The sequence below is a fragment of the Mycteria americana genome, chromosome 1 (assembly GCF_035582795.1).
Source record: "Mycteria americana isolate JAX WOST 10 ecotype Jacksonville Zoo and Gardens chromosome 1, USCA_MyAme_1.0, whole genome shotgun sequence".
Lineage (NCBI taxonomy): Eukaryota > Metazoa > Chordata > Aves > Ciconiiformes > Ciconiidae > Mycteria > Mycteria americana.
In genome coordinates this window covers 38,093,666-38,107,603 of record NC_134365.1, presented here as the reverse complement: position 1 = coordinate 38,107,603, position 13,938 = coordinate 38,093,666, and the positions used below count along the sequence as shown (strand labels likewise).

At 41.9% G+C, this 13,938-nt stretch overlaps 1 protein-coding gene across 4 annotated transcripts in view; it reads right to left on the bottom strand.

Annotated features, from left to right (window-relative positions):
• Nucleotides 1-12,819, bottom strand: part of XPOT (exportin for tRNA) — a 29,899-nt gene extending 17,080 nt beyond the window's left edge. The window contains exons 1-9 of one of the 4 annotated variants that reach the window (XM_075494907.1): nucleotides 12,411-12,547; nucleotides 9,707-9,817; nucleotides 8,594-8,724; nucleotides 6,551-6,633; nucleotides 5,368-5,424; nucleotides 3,755-3,824; nucleotides 2,293-2,511; nucleotides 1,555-1,739; nucleotides 1,011-1,179 (exon numbers count right to left, since the gene is read on the bottom strand). In XM_075494907.1, coding sequence (XP_075351022.1) covers nucleotides 1,011-1,179; nucleotides 1,555-1,739; nucleotides 2,293-2,511; nucleotides 3,755-3,824; nucleotides 5,368-5,424; nucleotides 6,551-6,633; nucleotides 8,594-8,653 — 843 coding nt within the window. In that variant the 5' untranslated portion in view covers nucleotides 8,654-8,724; nucleotides 9,707-9,817; nucleotides 12,411-12,547. Of the gene's footprint in view, nucleotides 1-1,010; nucleotides 1,180-1,554; nucleotides 1,740-2,292; nucleotides 2,512-3,754; nucleotides 3,825-5,367; nucleotides 5,425-6,550; nucleotides 6,634-8,593; nucleotides 8,725-9,702; nucleotides 9,818-12,410; nucleotides 12,550-12,704 lie in introns of those variants that run through there. The other 3 variants (XM_075494887.1, XM_075494882.1, XM_075494898.1) reach the window with 3 other exon arrangements.
• Nucleotides 12,820-13,938: the final 1,119 nt, after the last annotated feature.

The window sequence follows — 13,938 nt, the reverse complement described above, 5'->3', positions numbered from 1 at the left end:
ATTTTAGGCTGTATAAGAGGAAAATATTTTTATGGGAAAAAATTCAAAGAATTAACAGCTGTAGCTCACTTCAGAAATACGGATAACAAGTAACTTTCAGTACTGCCTTGTAAGAGTGAGTTAATATTAAATATTTATTACTTGCTTTTGCAGAAATACATTGATCAGAACTGAGAAATACCCCTAGACCAGTCACCCCAAACAGATGCTTTGCTCCCTGCCATAACTGTACAAGAGCAGAAGAATAACAAGTCTTCCTCAGAGAGACCGAGGTAAGATTTTGAGAGGAACACCTGCTGAATTGATGAATGCGCATTTTCTGCATTCTAGTAGGAATACAAATTTGACAAAGGCTTCAAAAATGAAGAGATAACTGCTTTGCAACCTAACAACTACAGTTTCTTAAGGAGTGGTTCCTCTTTCTCCATGGCAGGTAGCAAACAGCTGTTCCTTAAACACTGCAACTGCCAGGGAACGTGTGTTTGGTTAGTACATACATTTTTCCAGCTTACAGATAAGAATTTCAAGTCTCATGTCTGATGGTGCAGACATGCAGAACAGCGTATGTGCCCTTAAGAAAGCTCTTTCGCCTACCTAATTATGCACAGCTGATCTAATGTCTCACCCTAAAAAACTCTACCTTGGCTACAATACCTATTACAGAATCATTCAGAAGAGAAGATTCAAGGCAACAGAACACAGAAGCAGCATTAACAGTAAGCAAAACATGCTTTAGGAGAGGAACAGAGGAGTTACATAATACCTTCCTTCTAACATGAAAAACTCATGCTGAGGACAAACAAAATGCAGTATCCTTTAAATGAATAAGGAATATTAATAACAAGCTGTTAATTTAAGTATGAGAAAAGTGTAAGAAGTGTTTATCTTTGATGCAGAAGCACAACTAATTCTCCCTAATCTCTGGACTTAGTTATATAGTTTTCTGTTCATTTGCTTATTTAAGAACTGTGACTATGATTCATTCCTATTGTAAAAATCAATATACAAACCTGATCAATACTGAAGAGGCCAGCAGACTGCAAAACTTGACATAAAGATTCAACCAATTTTGTTTTATCAATTGGGTCCATTCCCTTATTTACAATTTCAAACAAACAATCACAGGCTTCTTCCCGGAGAACTTCCACAGACATGTGACCTAGCAGCATATTTATAAACCTTCAGAGAAAAAAAAAAAAGTTTATTTTTATATGTACACAGTAGCATCGTATAGAAGCTTTATATTATTTGTGTGCATATTTACAATGGTTTCTTTTTATAAGACAGTTTTAAAGTCCATTGTACTGACTAAACCCAGCATTTTGTACATTTTAAGGAGAACCCAGCAAACTGTGTACTGTCTATTTTGGCTGTTATATCAGCTTGCCTTGCAAAGTCAATCACTCTACTAAAAAAAAAAACCCCAAACCTCCAAAGATTTATATAGAATTAAAGTCCTTTCTCAAAGACGAGTTTTAATTCTGTTTCATAGAAATACAGTCAGGACGCTACCAAGGTTATTTTTGCAAAGATATTCCATCAAAAAAACCCTACCTTTCATTGGCTATCAGGCTCAAATCTATCCAGGATACATAAGCTCCAACTACTTCAAGGCACTGGCATGTCAACTCTGAGTTATTATATTGATAGTTCTGTAAGATTTGGTACCATGATTCCACCAAACTTGGAATGCACTGTTCCCTCATAGTATCTTTTAATAAGGTGTTCCTACGAGCCTCCTATCAATACAGAAAAAGGATAAATCAGTCTTGTCATAGATTAGCATCTTGTCAAATTAGTAGCATTTTTGTATCCACTGCCAGACACCACTTGTCCTAGCAAGACAAATAAATCAGAAAACCAAAGAGAGCACATTTTTTTATTGCAAGAAATAAAACCAAAATACCCTAGTTTTTGCTCTTTTTTTCTACTACAGTGCCCAAACACTGAAGAAAGGCAGACAAAGGGGAAAAGTCCTCTAGATCATTAAATGGATTTTTGATGTGAGAAGAAATTAACAATTTAAAATGAGTCAGTCTAACATTAAATTGGCTAACTCAGTCCATTAGTTTTGGTTTGCTAGCTCTTCAAGCAAAAAATACATTAACTGAAAAGTATGAAATAATAAAAAGCATTAAAAAACATATGGCTTTTGGATCTAAACAACCTAATGTCTCTAAGGCAGAGTTGCCATAGGAAAAAAACACCACCTCTGCAAGTGTTCTGCTCTCATTAAAGTAAGAGAACTTTTTGGAAATTTAAAGCAAATGTTAATGCAACATAATAACTTGCCTCTGATGTATGAACAACATCCCGGTCTACCAGCTCAGCATCAACAGCCATCAGGATTCTGAGGTACATATCCACACCTCGTGGATTAAGGTCAACTACTGACAGAATATCAAAAAAAAACTTGGGCCATTTTGTGAGATATTCAGTAACAAAAAGCAATGCAAAGACTTGTGCTGCTTTGTTGCGAATAAAAGTCTTCTCAGGCTGGGGATTCAGCATCTGGTAGAAACAAGATATTTTATTTGTATATTCTTACTAAATCAGAGAATAATCATATATGCTTGTTGATCTCTGTATAGTGATTAATGTACTACCTCTCTTCCTGGCTGAGATCAATAAAAAGCCTTACCTTTCCAAGGATTCTAAAGAAAATTTAGCTAAATTGTAATGAAACAGGAAAACATTCTCGCTGGGCGATACAGTCCTAAGCCTTTCATTCAGTACTAAAACATTAAGTGTACTATTCAAAGACTAAAAGCTAATTTGTCAGTTTGGTGAAAGGAGTAAACAAGAACTTCCAGAAAACAAGTTACAGTCCTCTTGTAGCTAGCTTGTGCCTACGTTAGATGTTAGCTTTAAGAATAGTAAAGGAAGCTTCTAAATCTAAACTCTTTGGGGGGGTGGGGGGGATGACACGGACGGGGGGGACACCAAACCTGTCACTACCAATCTCCCTCTCTCTCTCCTTCCCTTTTTCTATGAACTCCTCCTAAATGGAACACCTTGCCACAAAGAGAAATTAAAAGCAATTAATCCATTTCACAATGATCTGTTCTTTTTCAAGTTGTATTATATTCTATTTCCTACTGTTAAGTTTTCTACAAACAAAGCAACTATGTTAATTTCCAGTGCAGAAGTGGAATGACAAATAGATAATGGCAGGTATAGGCAAAGACTTGTATCAGCCCACTTGATGGCTCTGCTGATTGCAAACTCTTGGGTCCAACTAATATGACACGTTCAGCTACAGTAACTAATTCCACAAGAAAGAGTAGCCAGTACTCTGCCATAGTATTAACAGAGGAGTGATGGTGTTCATTCATAAACATCTGCTGGTATTCTGAGTAGACAGGAGTTAGGCCAGGAGATCTTAACAACAGAATTACTGCTCCTCCTCCTCCAGACACTCAGGAACATGAGGAATCTGGATTATATCTCTCTAAAGGGAAACTTTTAATACTCCTTATTTCACACACAACTGATTAAACCACAATCATTATCTGACGTAAGAGTTTTATATTTAGTAATAAGTTCAAGCACTGACTGCTTTATAACATCTGATTTAAAGAATTTCTAATAAAGACTAGCACATTAAAAGCTTTTAACCATCAGATACCATATATCTTCAGGAAGCCATCTTTAAACTCAAATGACAGATTAAACATTTAGCCCACACTCAATGCCTTATATTAGCCTACAAATAAGCCTACTATGTAAGACTACTGTGAAGAGACATACTTACCTGCGCTTGCAGCCATGTTATAAGTGTTTCCCTAATTAGCTGCTGCTGGACTTCAGTAAGTTCAGAGTATCTGAAACAAAGCACAATGAGATCAAAATACAACTGCTTCATGACAAACGCAAAATTCAGTAAGGCAAAAACTATTTTAATATTCCACATAATCCTGCACATTAATCTAAATGAAAGGTTCCTAGAAAAGGAATTTACACAGCTATTTGCATGTTAAAATTTTGAATCAAAGACATAAAAATAAGGAAAAAACATTTTACTCATATTAATAGATTACATATTGAGGCACTACTGCCTCCTATACTGGAGTAGGAGCTTGAAATTTTGCAGGAAGGCTGCTCTGTCAGGGACAGGACTTACGACCCTGATAAAAATATACATTTGACCATAAGCCATGGGCAGAAGAGACATCTGTATATGCTCAAACTTGTTTACTACACATTGAAGACTGTCAATAGTGAGCACAAGGAAGTCCTTCACTGATCTGACCTACAGTACATTTATTATGAGACATATGTCAAAACAAAAAAGCAAACAAGTAATTCTGCTTTACATCATACAGATAGTCGTGGCAAAATTTAACATTGTACCCAGCCCACCTCAAATACCACCCACACAACATGTTCCTTCTCAGGACTAGCTAAGCTGAGAACACTCTTCTTGCAACAGAGCTAGCTATAGACTTGGTACAGTCATTCCTTAACAGGAATGACTGCTGAATGCGACTCCAGTGTTCCCGTCACAAGTAACTATTCATTAAGGAGAAGAAAAAAGCAACCCCACTGAAAACAGTCAACGAAAATAAGAAGCAGGAAAACAAGAGAAAACATACTGCAGGAAGCAGGTGACAGCAGTGGAACAAGCAGAGGAAGATGGACAATGAGGTAAAATCAGGTAAATAAAATCACAGAAAGTCTTTCATTTTTGCTCTGATACATAACTGTGAAAATCAGTCACAAAATACATCTTATTCCTATCTAAAGCCTGACCCACATGTTCGGTGTATTGCAACCAGTCACGATGATGGCCATGATGTTCAAGTCCAGAACAAAGGAGCCCAAAGTGTGAAAAAATATAGTTCCATGCAATTAAACTTATATTATTTTAAAGTATTTTTTCCTAAATTATGATTCTATGAAAACACCAGTCAGTGAAAACACTACTTTCTCTTAACATCTCTGCCATGGCTATTGAATGAATAGGGCTTTGTCCGAAGGCCAGGACTCTGTACTGAGCAAGGCTGCTGCTTGCAGGACACTTTTCTGCAAAAATCAGTGAGAGTACAGAGTAAGGCTTGAATCTCCAGAAAGGAACGGCTGAGTAAGTTTCAAGCAATCCTTGGTAATTGGGCCTGTGTTGGGCCATACACAGGTGTTAGACTAGCCAAGTAGAGCATGCTGCTCAAAGCCCAACAGCTGCTCAAAACCCAACTAGTCCTCTCCCAGGAAAAGGTGAAGAAATACAAGAAAGTCCTCTGGACCTGATTAAAGCCACCTCATCAACCACACTGAGATGACAGATACCATTTCAAGTTTCTTTGCAAGCAGAATAAAAAGGGAAAATTAAATGGATGTATATGGCTAGTGTCAAGAAAGATTACTCACTTGAACTTAATTTGATGTTCCAGAACTTGAAAGCAAAAGAACTTGATGTGATCATCACTAGAAAAGAAAAGAAAATTCTGTTATTGGTGGCAATATGGTACATCTCTCTGGAAAGAAAAAAATTCCTCAAATATTACAACCAGGTCGTCCTTTTGGCAAATCAAGAATTACTGTGCACCAGAGAAAAAGGCTACTGCTATTACTTCAAAGCAAAAATGACAAATACTCAAGCAGTTCATTTAGTAAAAATGAGCAACTGTTAAACTAATATTTATGTTCGATATTATAATCTTTTTTTCTATAGCCACCAATTTGCTATGCTTTGGCTTCAGTATTGAACATACAAAACTACAATACCTATTGTATCCTGCCTTTATAAAAATCTGTCAGGCTTCAATAATACGTTTGGGTTCCATTAGTACACTAAAAGCAAGTTGTACACATTATGTGTTAAAGAGAAACCGAGGTATAGATTAGGAAGGGACATTCCGCATGCTATATAATCTACACGAGTTTATCGTATTATCTAAAAACTGTAACAATCAGTGTATTTTGGTAAAGATTATAAAATGCTGTTTTCAAATCTTGTGTGGTTTTGTTAATTACTGCATACTCCATTGGAGTCAGAAGTTTTGATAAATCATTTACAAAAAAGCATTCACTATAAATCACTGTTATTATTCAGGAGATATAAATCCCTCAGTTTCCTTCCAACCTGAATTATTCTGTGATACAGCAACAACCTAGTATTTGAGATCTAAATATGCAACTTTGTGCAAAAACACACTCTTTGCATCTTGAAAAATAGGATGGCCTACTCCATAGAATAGGGGAAAGGAACTACTACTGAGATTACTGCATATAAAGCCTATAGTCTCACAACAGGAAATTTTCAGCACACCTCTCCTCCCCAAAAGATAGCACTAGATAGAACTCATTCTTTTTCTCTGGATTTCATAAAGCAGCAGTCTTTAGGCTACTAAATTAGTACGGAGTTTTATTTACACATTGCTCTTCCTTGAAAGGCATTATACAGAAGCCACATATCAACGATGATACTAAAAATAGTATGAAGACCATGTTAACTTTCAGCAATTTACAGTTTGCCTATTATGCTGTAGAGCTAAAACCAGACCCAAACATATTACTAACGAAAATAAGCAATGATTCTTATCTACATTACCTGTATATACTCTGAGCTAACGCTTCTGCACAGACTTGCCAAGCATCCTGAGATATCTTCAGCTGCTCAAAGTAGGCTAGTGCCTGCAAACATCCAAATAAGTTTCATTTAAAAAAAGAACAAACAAACCACACAGCAAGACATCTCATTCACACTTAAGACCTACATTTAAACAGTTCTCCTTCAAAAAACCAAACTATTTGGATACATCCAAGTATTTATATGACTCCCTAATTACCATAACACAAGAGTCTTTCTTCAAATGCTAATATCATAAGTACTCATTTCCACTTTACATTCACAGAATCACAGAATCGTATAGGTTGGAAAAGACCTTTAAGATCATCGAGTCCAACCATAAACCTAACACTGCCAAGACCACCACTACACCATGTCCCTCAGCAAACATTCAATAAAAAGATTTTTGTTACTGGAATATAGAAGTCATAGAATCAGAAATGTTGAGGTTAGAAGGGACTTCTGGAGACAGGGTCGACTAGAGAAGTTGCTCAGGGCCTTTTCATTTGGGTGGAAGTTCACATCCAAGCTAAAATTCCTTCCCCAAATTCTAAGGAGAAATTTTTCACAGAAAACAGCTCACTACTTTTGTTGCACCACTTTGGCTGTATTCTATACCTCAGGCTCAAGAAACATTCAAACACCGATCACCTGACAACAGTCAGTTTATGAATCTATTACAGAGACTGGAAAAAACTTCTACCAAATTCTAGATAATCAAGTTGCTTATCAGAACTTCTAAATAGCTTTTGACAACAGTTAACTTGATCTAATTGCTTTAAGATTTAGTGTGGCCTGTTATAAAAAACAGTAAAATAACTTTTGAAAGAGAGATTAGATTAATAACATTATTTCAATACTATGAATGCATGTATTTCAAGAGGGTTTTTTGACTGTTAGATTTTTTGGTTTTGTTTTTTTGCATTAGTTCATAATTGTTTCCATTCACCAAAGTAATTTCCCAAAGTAATTATTCAGTGAGTTGAAATGAGTTCTTAAAACAAGAATTCACTTCCCGTAGGTTGTACTCGTAATTTTCTTATACTGAAAAGTTTTACTAGAAATTGTTTGATACTTTCTTTATATGTTACCTTTTCACTAATCATGTAAGATGTAAGTCACCTTTTACTATAAAATATTTCAAAATCAAGCAGACTGCATAGTTATAAATCTATAATAATAAATAAATAAATTTTTCAATAAATCTATAAGCTTCAAATGTTACAGTGATATTCTATTAACAGAACACTAAAGATTAGCTATATCCATCCTTTCAAAAGGACAAATACCCAGAACCAATGTATTTCACAAATAGGCTGCTTAGCAATATTAGGCTGCATCAAACTACATTTTTAACTTTCTTATACACTCCAGGATTTGTTTTATGAACACAAACCCAAGGAATTAACATCCTCACTTCTGAAAGATTTTACTGGAGGTTACCTTGTAGACAGTTGAATCAACTTGATAATCAATCAGTAAGCAGAAATATTTACTCATTAAATGGTTATATAAATGGTACTGCCTTTTCATAGGAGCATCTCTCTTATGAAGTAACTAACTTACATACCCTGATTACTTTCTTAACCCACTCTATGCTAATACAAGCTTCACTACAGTTAAAAACACACATTTCATTAAAAGACACTAAAGGTAGGTAATCCATTCAAAAAACCCCAAAACACATCTAAGAATTAAAAGGGCAATTGCAAGCAACTCATTGTTTTCAGGAGCTGCTTTTCATTCTGTGGGAGCCTATGTAAGGAACTGAGCAACAAGTACAAGGAATTAAAAGGACTGAAAAAGTCAGAGTCCAGAAAAACAAATTCTATCCATGTTAAGTGTAATTTCACAGAACTGGTGACACACAACCTTCAGTTTACATGCCTGCAACATGACTTTGTTTTGTACTTGCCACCATGAACCCTATGTATGGGTTAACAAACTCCCCCCCCCCCCCCCGTATGAGACTTTTGCACTGAAACAGCACCCCCAATTTTAGAGATAAGCAAGTTAATTACATACTCTTTGTCTGAAGTCCGCATCAGCATTTGGGTTTAGCCCTAAAAGGGCTTGTTCATCCATCTCTATTGCTATACTCTTTGTTTCCTACTCCTAACTGGTTTGCCCACTTCTAGAGGGGAAACTACGATCATCTGCAAATAGAGAAAGAGAAACTTTATTTGCTCAGCAGAACAACAAAAATTAAAAGCAGGACAGCAACAACCACAGAAGTTTGCCCACAAACCTCAAACACTTAGTATGTACTCCACAAAAACATGAATGTGCATACTTCTGATACAGATATCAGAATTCTAAGTCCTTTAATCAACTCTTAATAGTACTAAACTTCTTATTGAATAAGGAAAATTTGAAGTGTCCATATATTTCAGTTCTCTTGAAAAGAGCTAATATCATCTTAATTAACAGAGAAATGGCATGATGCATACTATTCAACTGAAAGGCTTGAACTCAGATTTCAAGCATGCAGAGAAGGTTTCAGCAAGATATGACATAAGCATAAATCTGCTACTTAAATGATAGACCGCTGTATTTTTTTCCCCACCACAAACTTCAGAACTGAAAAAAAAAAAATCTCTACTCATCTCTAATATTGTTAAGATGCTTCATAAACCCATTTATGAAGTATTTCCCCTAGGGGGTCAAAGCCATTAGGAGGTCTTTCCTCTAAAGCAAGCACACACAAGAGAAGTGTCTTAGAAATTAACCACAAAATACATCATACTGAGTTGTTAACAAAGTTTTCTGTTCCTACTAATGGGTGCTGATTTACTAGCAATGATTTTTATTTAGAAAATTCAGTGTAAAATTAACAAGCAAGCTAGACAAATGTTCTAAAGATGATGCGCCTCTACAGGCTGTTCTGCAATGCTCTGGTAAAACACAGTGGATTAAAAAACCTAATCTTTGTCTAATACTAGGATGCTGTTAAACACCAAGAGGGGACAAAAATCCATCTAGCCTTCAAAGTCGCCCTCCCCCCTCCCCCCATAACATAGTTAATTAGGCCTGAAATAAGGCCTTGTTACATAAGTATGTAGGAGGTAGGGGAAAGGAAGACAGACAAGAGGAAGAGATGAAATACAAAGGAGCTGTGGTTTGAAGCTGCCTACATGCCTATAGGTAGAACTTCTGATTTCTTAGTATTGCATGTCTTGTGCTTGCTCTACTGTTCACCCTCCCCCACTGGAAGAAAGGTGGCACAGTGACAACTGACAGCAAGCATGCCTGAAAAGGAGAGTCCAAAATTTAGCATGGTAACAGACAGACATTTCTATGAAACTCATTACAAAATACACTGTAACAAAATGAATCATGAAAAGCAATTTAATAAGTAAAATTGAGTTCGTACCAAAAAAAATTGCAGGTTGCAGCAGTATAGAAACCAGAAAATCTGGAACAAAGTGATGACTCGTGGCAAAACAAGCTTCACACACTGCCTTATAACACAGAGCAATCCTGCTCAGGGTCAAAACCTTTAAGGATTAAAGTTGCTCTGCTCAGTCTTCTCCCTCTGCGTCCCCAGCCCCCAGCTTGTTTTCCCCATAATCAACAGCCAAAACAGCCAAATAAAAATAAAGGTAGAATGCTGCAGGGAAAATGATTTTTTTTTTTACAGCATCTTTCGATTAGGGTCTGGACCAGAGTTATAGATGTAAAACTATTTCATATACAAAAGCATATTTTTGCCATATTTTCCTGCTGATATCACTACATTATCTGCCCCAAAGGTAGTAATCTTCTACACCTGGGTGACAAGTTTTACTATTAAAAATAACCTGGCTCAAACATGTATCTTCTCTTCACTTGTTTAGCTAACAGCAATGCCAACCAGTCTTACTAATTTTGTATATGCTGCATGAGCATATTTAAAATGTCACCTTCTACCATATATCCTTCTCTAAGGGTTTTGGCTTGACTAGCCAACTCTAGAAGATAATTAATGAGATAGACTGTTTGAATGAGCCTTTTAAGAAAGCTAACAAAATAGCTTCTCATGCTATATGGTTTTAGTTAAGCAGGTAGTTTTTCCACCACAAATCTATTTTACCAGGCAGTTACACTTTAAAAGCAAAATCGAACTGCAATTTTAATGGTACTTCAGTTCACAAAATCCATTGCAAGATATACTCAGCTGTAACATCAAGTCATTAAAGCAAGTTTTATTTATAAAAAATAATCAATAACATTAATAGTTAATACACAGCTGTGTAGAAAGTATTGTCTTATTTACGTAGAGACGCTTTTTTTGTTAAGCAATACACTACATTGGGTGGCAAATTGATCTTACTGTAATTAGGAAGGTGCAGTTCCTTAACAGTGAAGTCATACAGGTATACATATCTTTCATCAGGATAGCTTATTCTCTTTCACATATTAAATACTTATAAATGCATTTGATAGTAGAGACTGCTTTCATACCGGAAAGCAGGAAAAAAATGTAGTCACACTTCAAGTGGGGAAGATTGCCCAGTTTAACAATAGTAACATGGTCAAAGGTGTGTAACTTGGGTCCAGATGTGCCCTAATAACGAAAGCATTCAGAGCATTTTAACTACAGATGCTAACCACAGGAACAATCAGTAACTAAAGAATACTTCATTTACAGCACTCATTTTAAGTATTTACAAGACTATGATAGCACACAGGGAGCCAGTGACGTGCTTCATTTTAATTCCCTCAAGTTTTCTCTCTAATAAACCAAAGACAGTAAAAGATCATCTTTCACATTCTTTTTAACCTCTGTTTTGCTTGCTGCAAATCTTGAGCATATTTACAGACTTAGGCTCTAGAGCCTTGACACTGACCTGACATGTGGTTAAAATGAACAGCTGTGTAATTATAGCTACTTCGAGAACTTTTCAACTGGAGTAGAAAGTTTTTCTTTCTGGAAGTGACATTTTAGGTCTTCATTTCAGGCACATTCTTACTGCCCAGGAATTCCCCGTGAGGAGTAATTCTTGCCCCCGCAGACCCGGTCGAAGAGCCCAGCCTCCTCTCGTTGGAGAGCCAAGGCCACTGCGTGGCTCAGCAGCTCAGCCGAGGAGGGCGATCGGGCATTCACACCCCACCGCGTCCAGATCTGCGGCCAAGACACCGGGGCTGCAACTTAACCCCTTCGGCCCCTTCCCGGGGCCGCTGCGGAGTGACAAAGCACTCCTCCTCCTGCGGCGGGCGGCCGCTGCGGGGCCCGGTGGCGGCTCACCCACGGCGGGACGGCGGGGAACCACCGTACTGAAGCACGCCGAGAGCAGCGGAATATGGAGGTGCGGGGGGAGGTCCCTCCCCTCACGTTGCAGTCTCAGAGCTTACGGTTACTTCCTTCCCCCACCGGAGCCATAACGGAGGACAACTACCGAGGCAGCTCTCACAACACGCGAATGTAGCCGCGCCGCAAGCTACAGCGTACATGAGAAGAGAAAAATCCCGATGTTTTGCGCGGCCGCGTGCACGCCCCCCAGCCCCCACCGGCTCACGGAGGACCGGCCCGGCGGGGACCGGCCGCCTGCAGCACCCCCTGTTCCCCCAGCAGCGGGGCCAGGCGGGCGGGCGGGGAGCCTGCGGCGTCTCCCCCCCTTCCCCAGAGCCTCACAGCTGCGGAGGAGGAGGCGGCGCCGGGCTGACTGGAACCGGCCGGGTGACTCGAGGGAGCCCGCCGCCGCCACCTCAGCGGCGACGCCCGCCGGCGCCCACACCGCCCCTTCCCCGCCGCTGAGGCGCCACGGCCCCCGCCAACGGCCGGGAAGGCCCAGCCCCCCCCCCCGCCGGGCTGAGTCACCCCGCGCCGCGTGTCGTGTCCCGTCCCCCTCCCCCCCGTTACCTTCCCGGTCACTCCTCCATCGCGGCGGCGCTGCCGGCTCCCACCCCACAGCTCCGCGGCCGCCACGAGCATAGGGAGCGGGCCGGGCCAGGCCGCGCCGCCTCGCCTGGCGGCGGGAGGAGGAGGAGGAGAAGGAGGACGCCCAGGGGAGGCGCCGCGGCCCTCGCGCGTGCGGAGCGGCCTCCGCGCCTCCAGGAAGGAAAGCTGCCGCTGCCCCCGCCCCTCCGCGCCGCGCCGCAGGACTACGGCTCCCAGCGTGCCGCGCCCGCCGCTGTCCCGGCCTGCCACGCTCACCTCCCCTCTCCGACCAGGCGGCCGGCGCAGGGCACGCCGGGACCTGCCACCTCCCCGGTCCCGCGGCACCCCGGGAGACGTAGTCCCGCCCCCTGCGGCGCGTGGGCGTGGCCTTCAGCGCCCCGCCCCGCCCCGCCGGGGCCGCGGCAAAACCTCCCGCCGGCGCTGCTCCTCCTTGCTGTCGGCAGCCCGCCGCACTGTAAAACCGATTGCACCGATTTAATAAACCGGGACTGGCCCGTTCAGCCCCAAAACTCCCTCCGGGATCCGGCAATCGTGCTTGGTCCGCAGCAGCGAGGCGGGGGCGGCGGGGTGGGGCCGGCCGTGCTCCGCTGCACGCTCGGTGCCGCTGGTGCGAGCTCCGCAGTCACGACCGGAGTGACCTACCGGGTGACTCGCACAAGGAAGGGCCCGAGCTCACGGCCGCAAAGGCATCGGCGTGGACTCGTCTGTGAGGAGACGAGTAATCCAGCTGATGCCTGCATGTGTGACATCGGCCTCTTCCGCAAGTTGTTCTGCAACGAAGCAACGTATACGGGGGGGTTTGCGTGATTAGACGCGTGCGTGTCTGTAGAATCAGACTTAAAGGAAAAAAAAGACTAAGTGCAAATAACTGTAGCAACAAGATGCAGCTGCTTACAAAATCGTTCCGGCAGCGTTGCTGTTACAGTACCATTCAAGGTGAAAACCATTCCCCTCTCACGGCTCTGGCAGCGCGGCTTTCCGAAGCACGAGGTGCGCAACACTCGAGACTTTAACCCGTCGTTACTGCAGAACCGTTTCTAGTTCTGGTGCACAGGAGTGCAAGCCCTCGGGACCAGCCGTGACAGAGAGGAGGGATCCCACCAAACTGAGTGTGTGGGGGATCCGCAGGGGCAACCCCACGGTAGCCTGCAGCCCCCATCTCCCACGGGACCACGGGTGAGAAAGGTTCCGCCGGCAGCCCTCCATGCCCGGCTACCGCCCCGAGGGGAGCGCGGTGCTGGGTGCCTCCGCCCGGGGCCTCCCTGCCACGTCCTCCGCGGCAAGGCGAGCAGGGCCGGCAGGAGACGGAGTCACGCACAGCCGGGCCTCTTCCTACCGGTACCGGGACCACGCGGGTCCACGGCCACGGTGACGAGGAGAGGGGCCTGCGGCACTGCGGCCTCCGGTGCGCAGGGGAGGACGAGCTCCCGCGGCCGGCCTGGGCGACCACCGGGCCCGAGCCGGGCCCGGATCAGGCCACGCGGCCCCT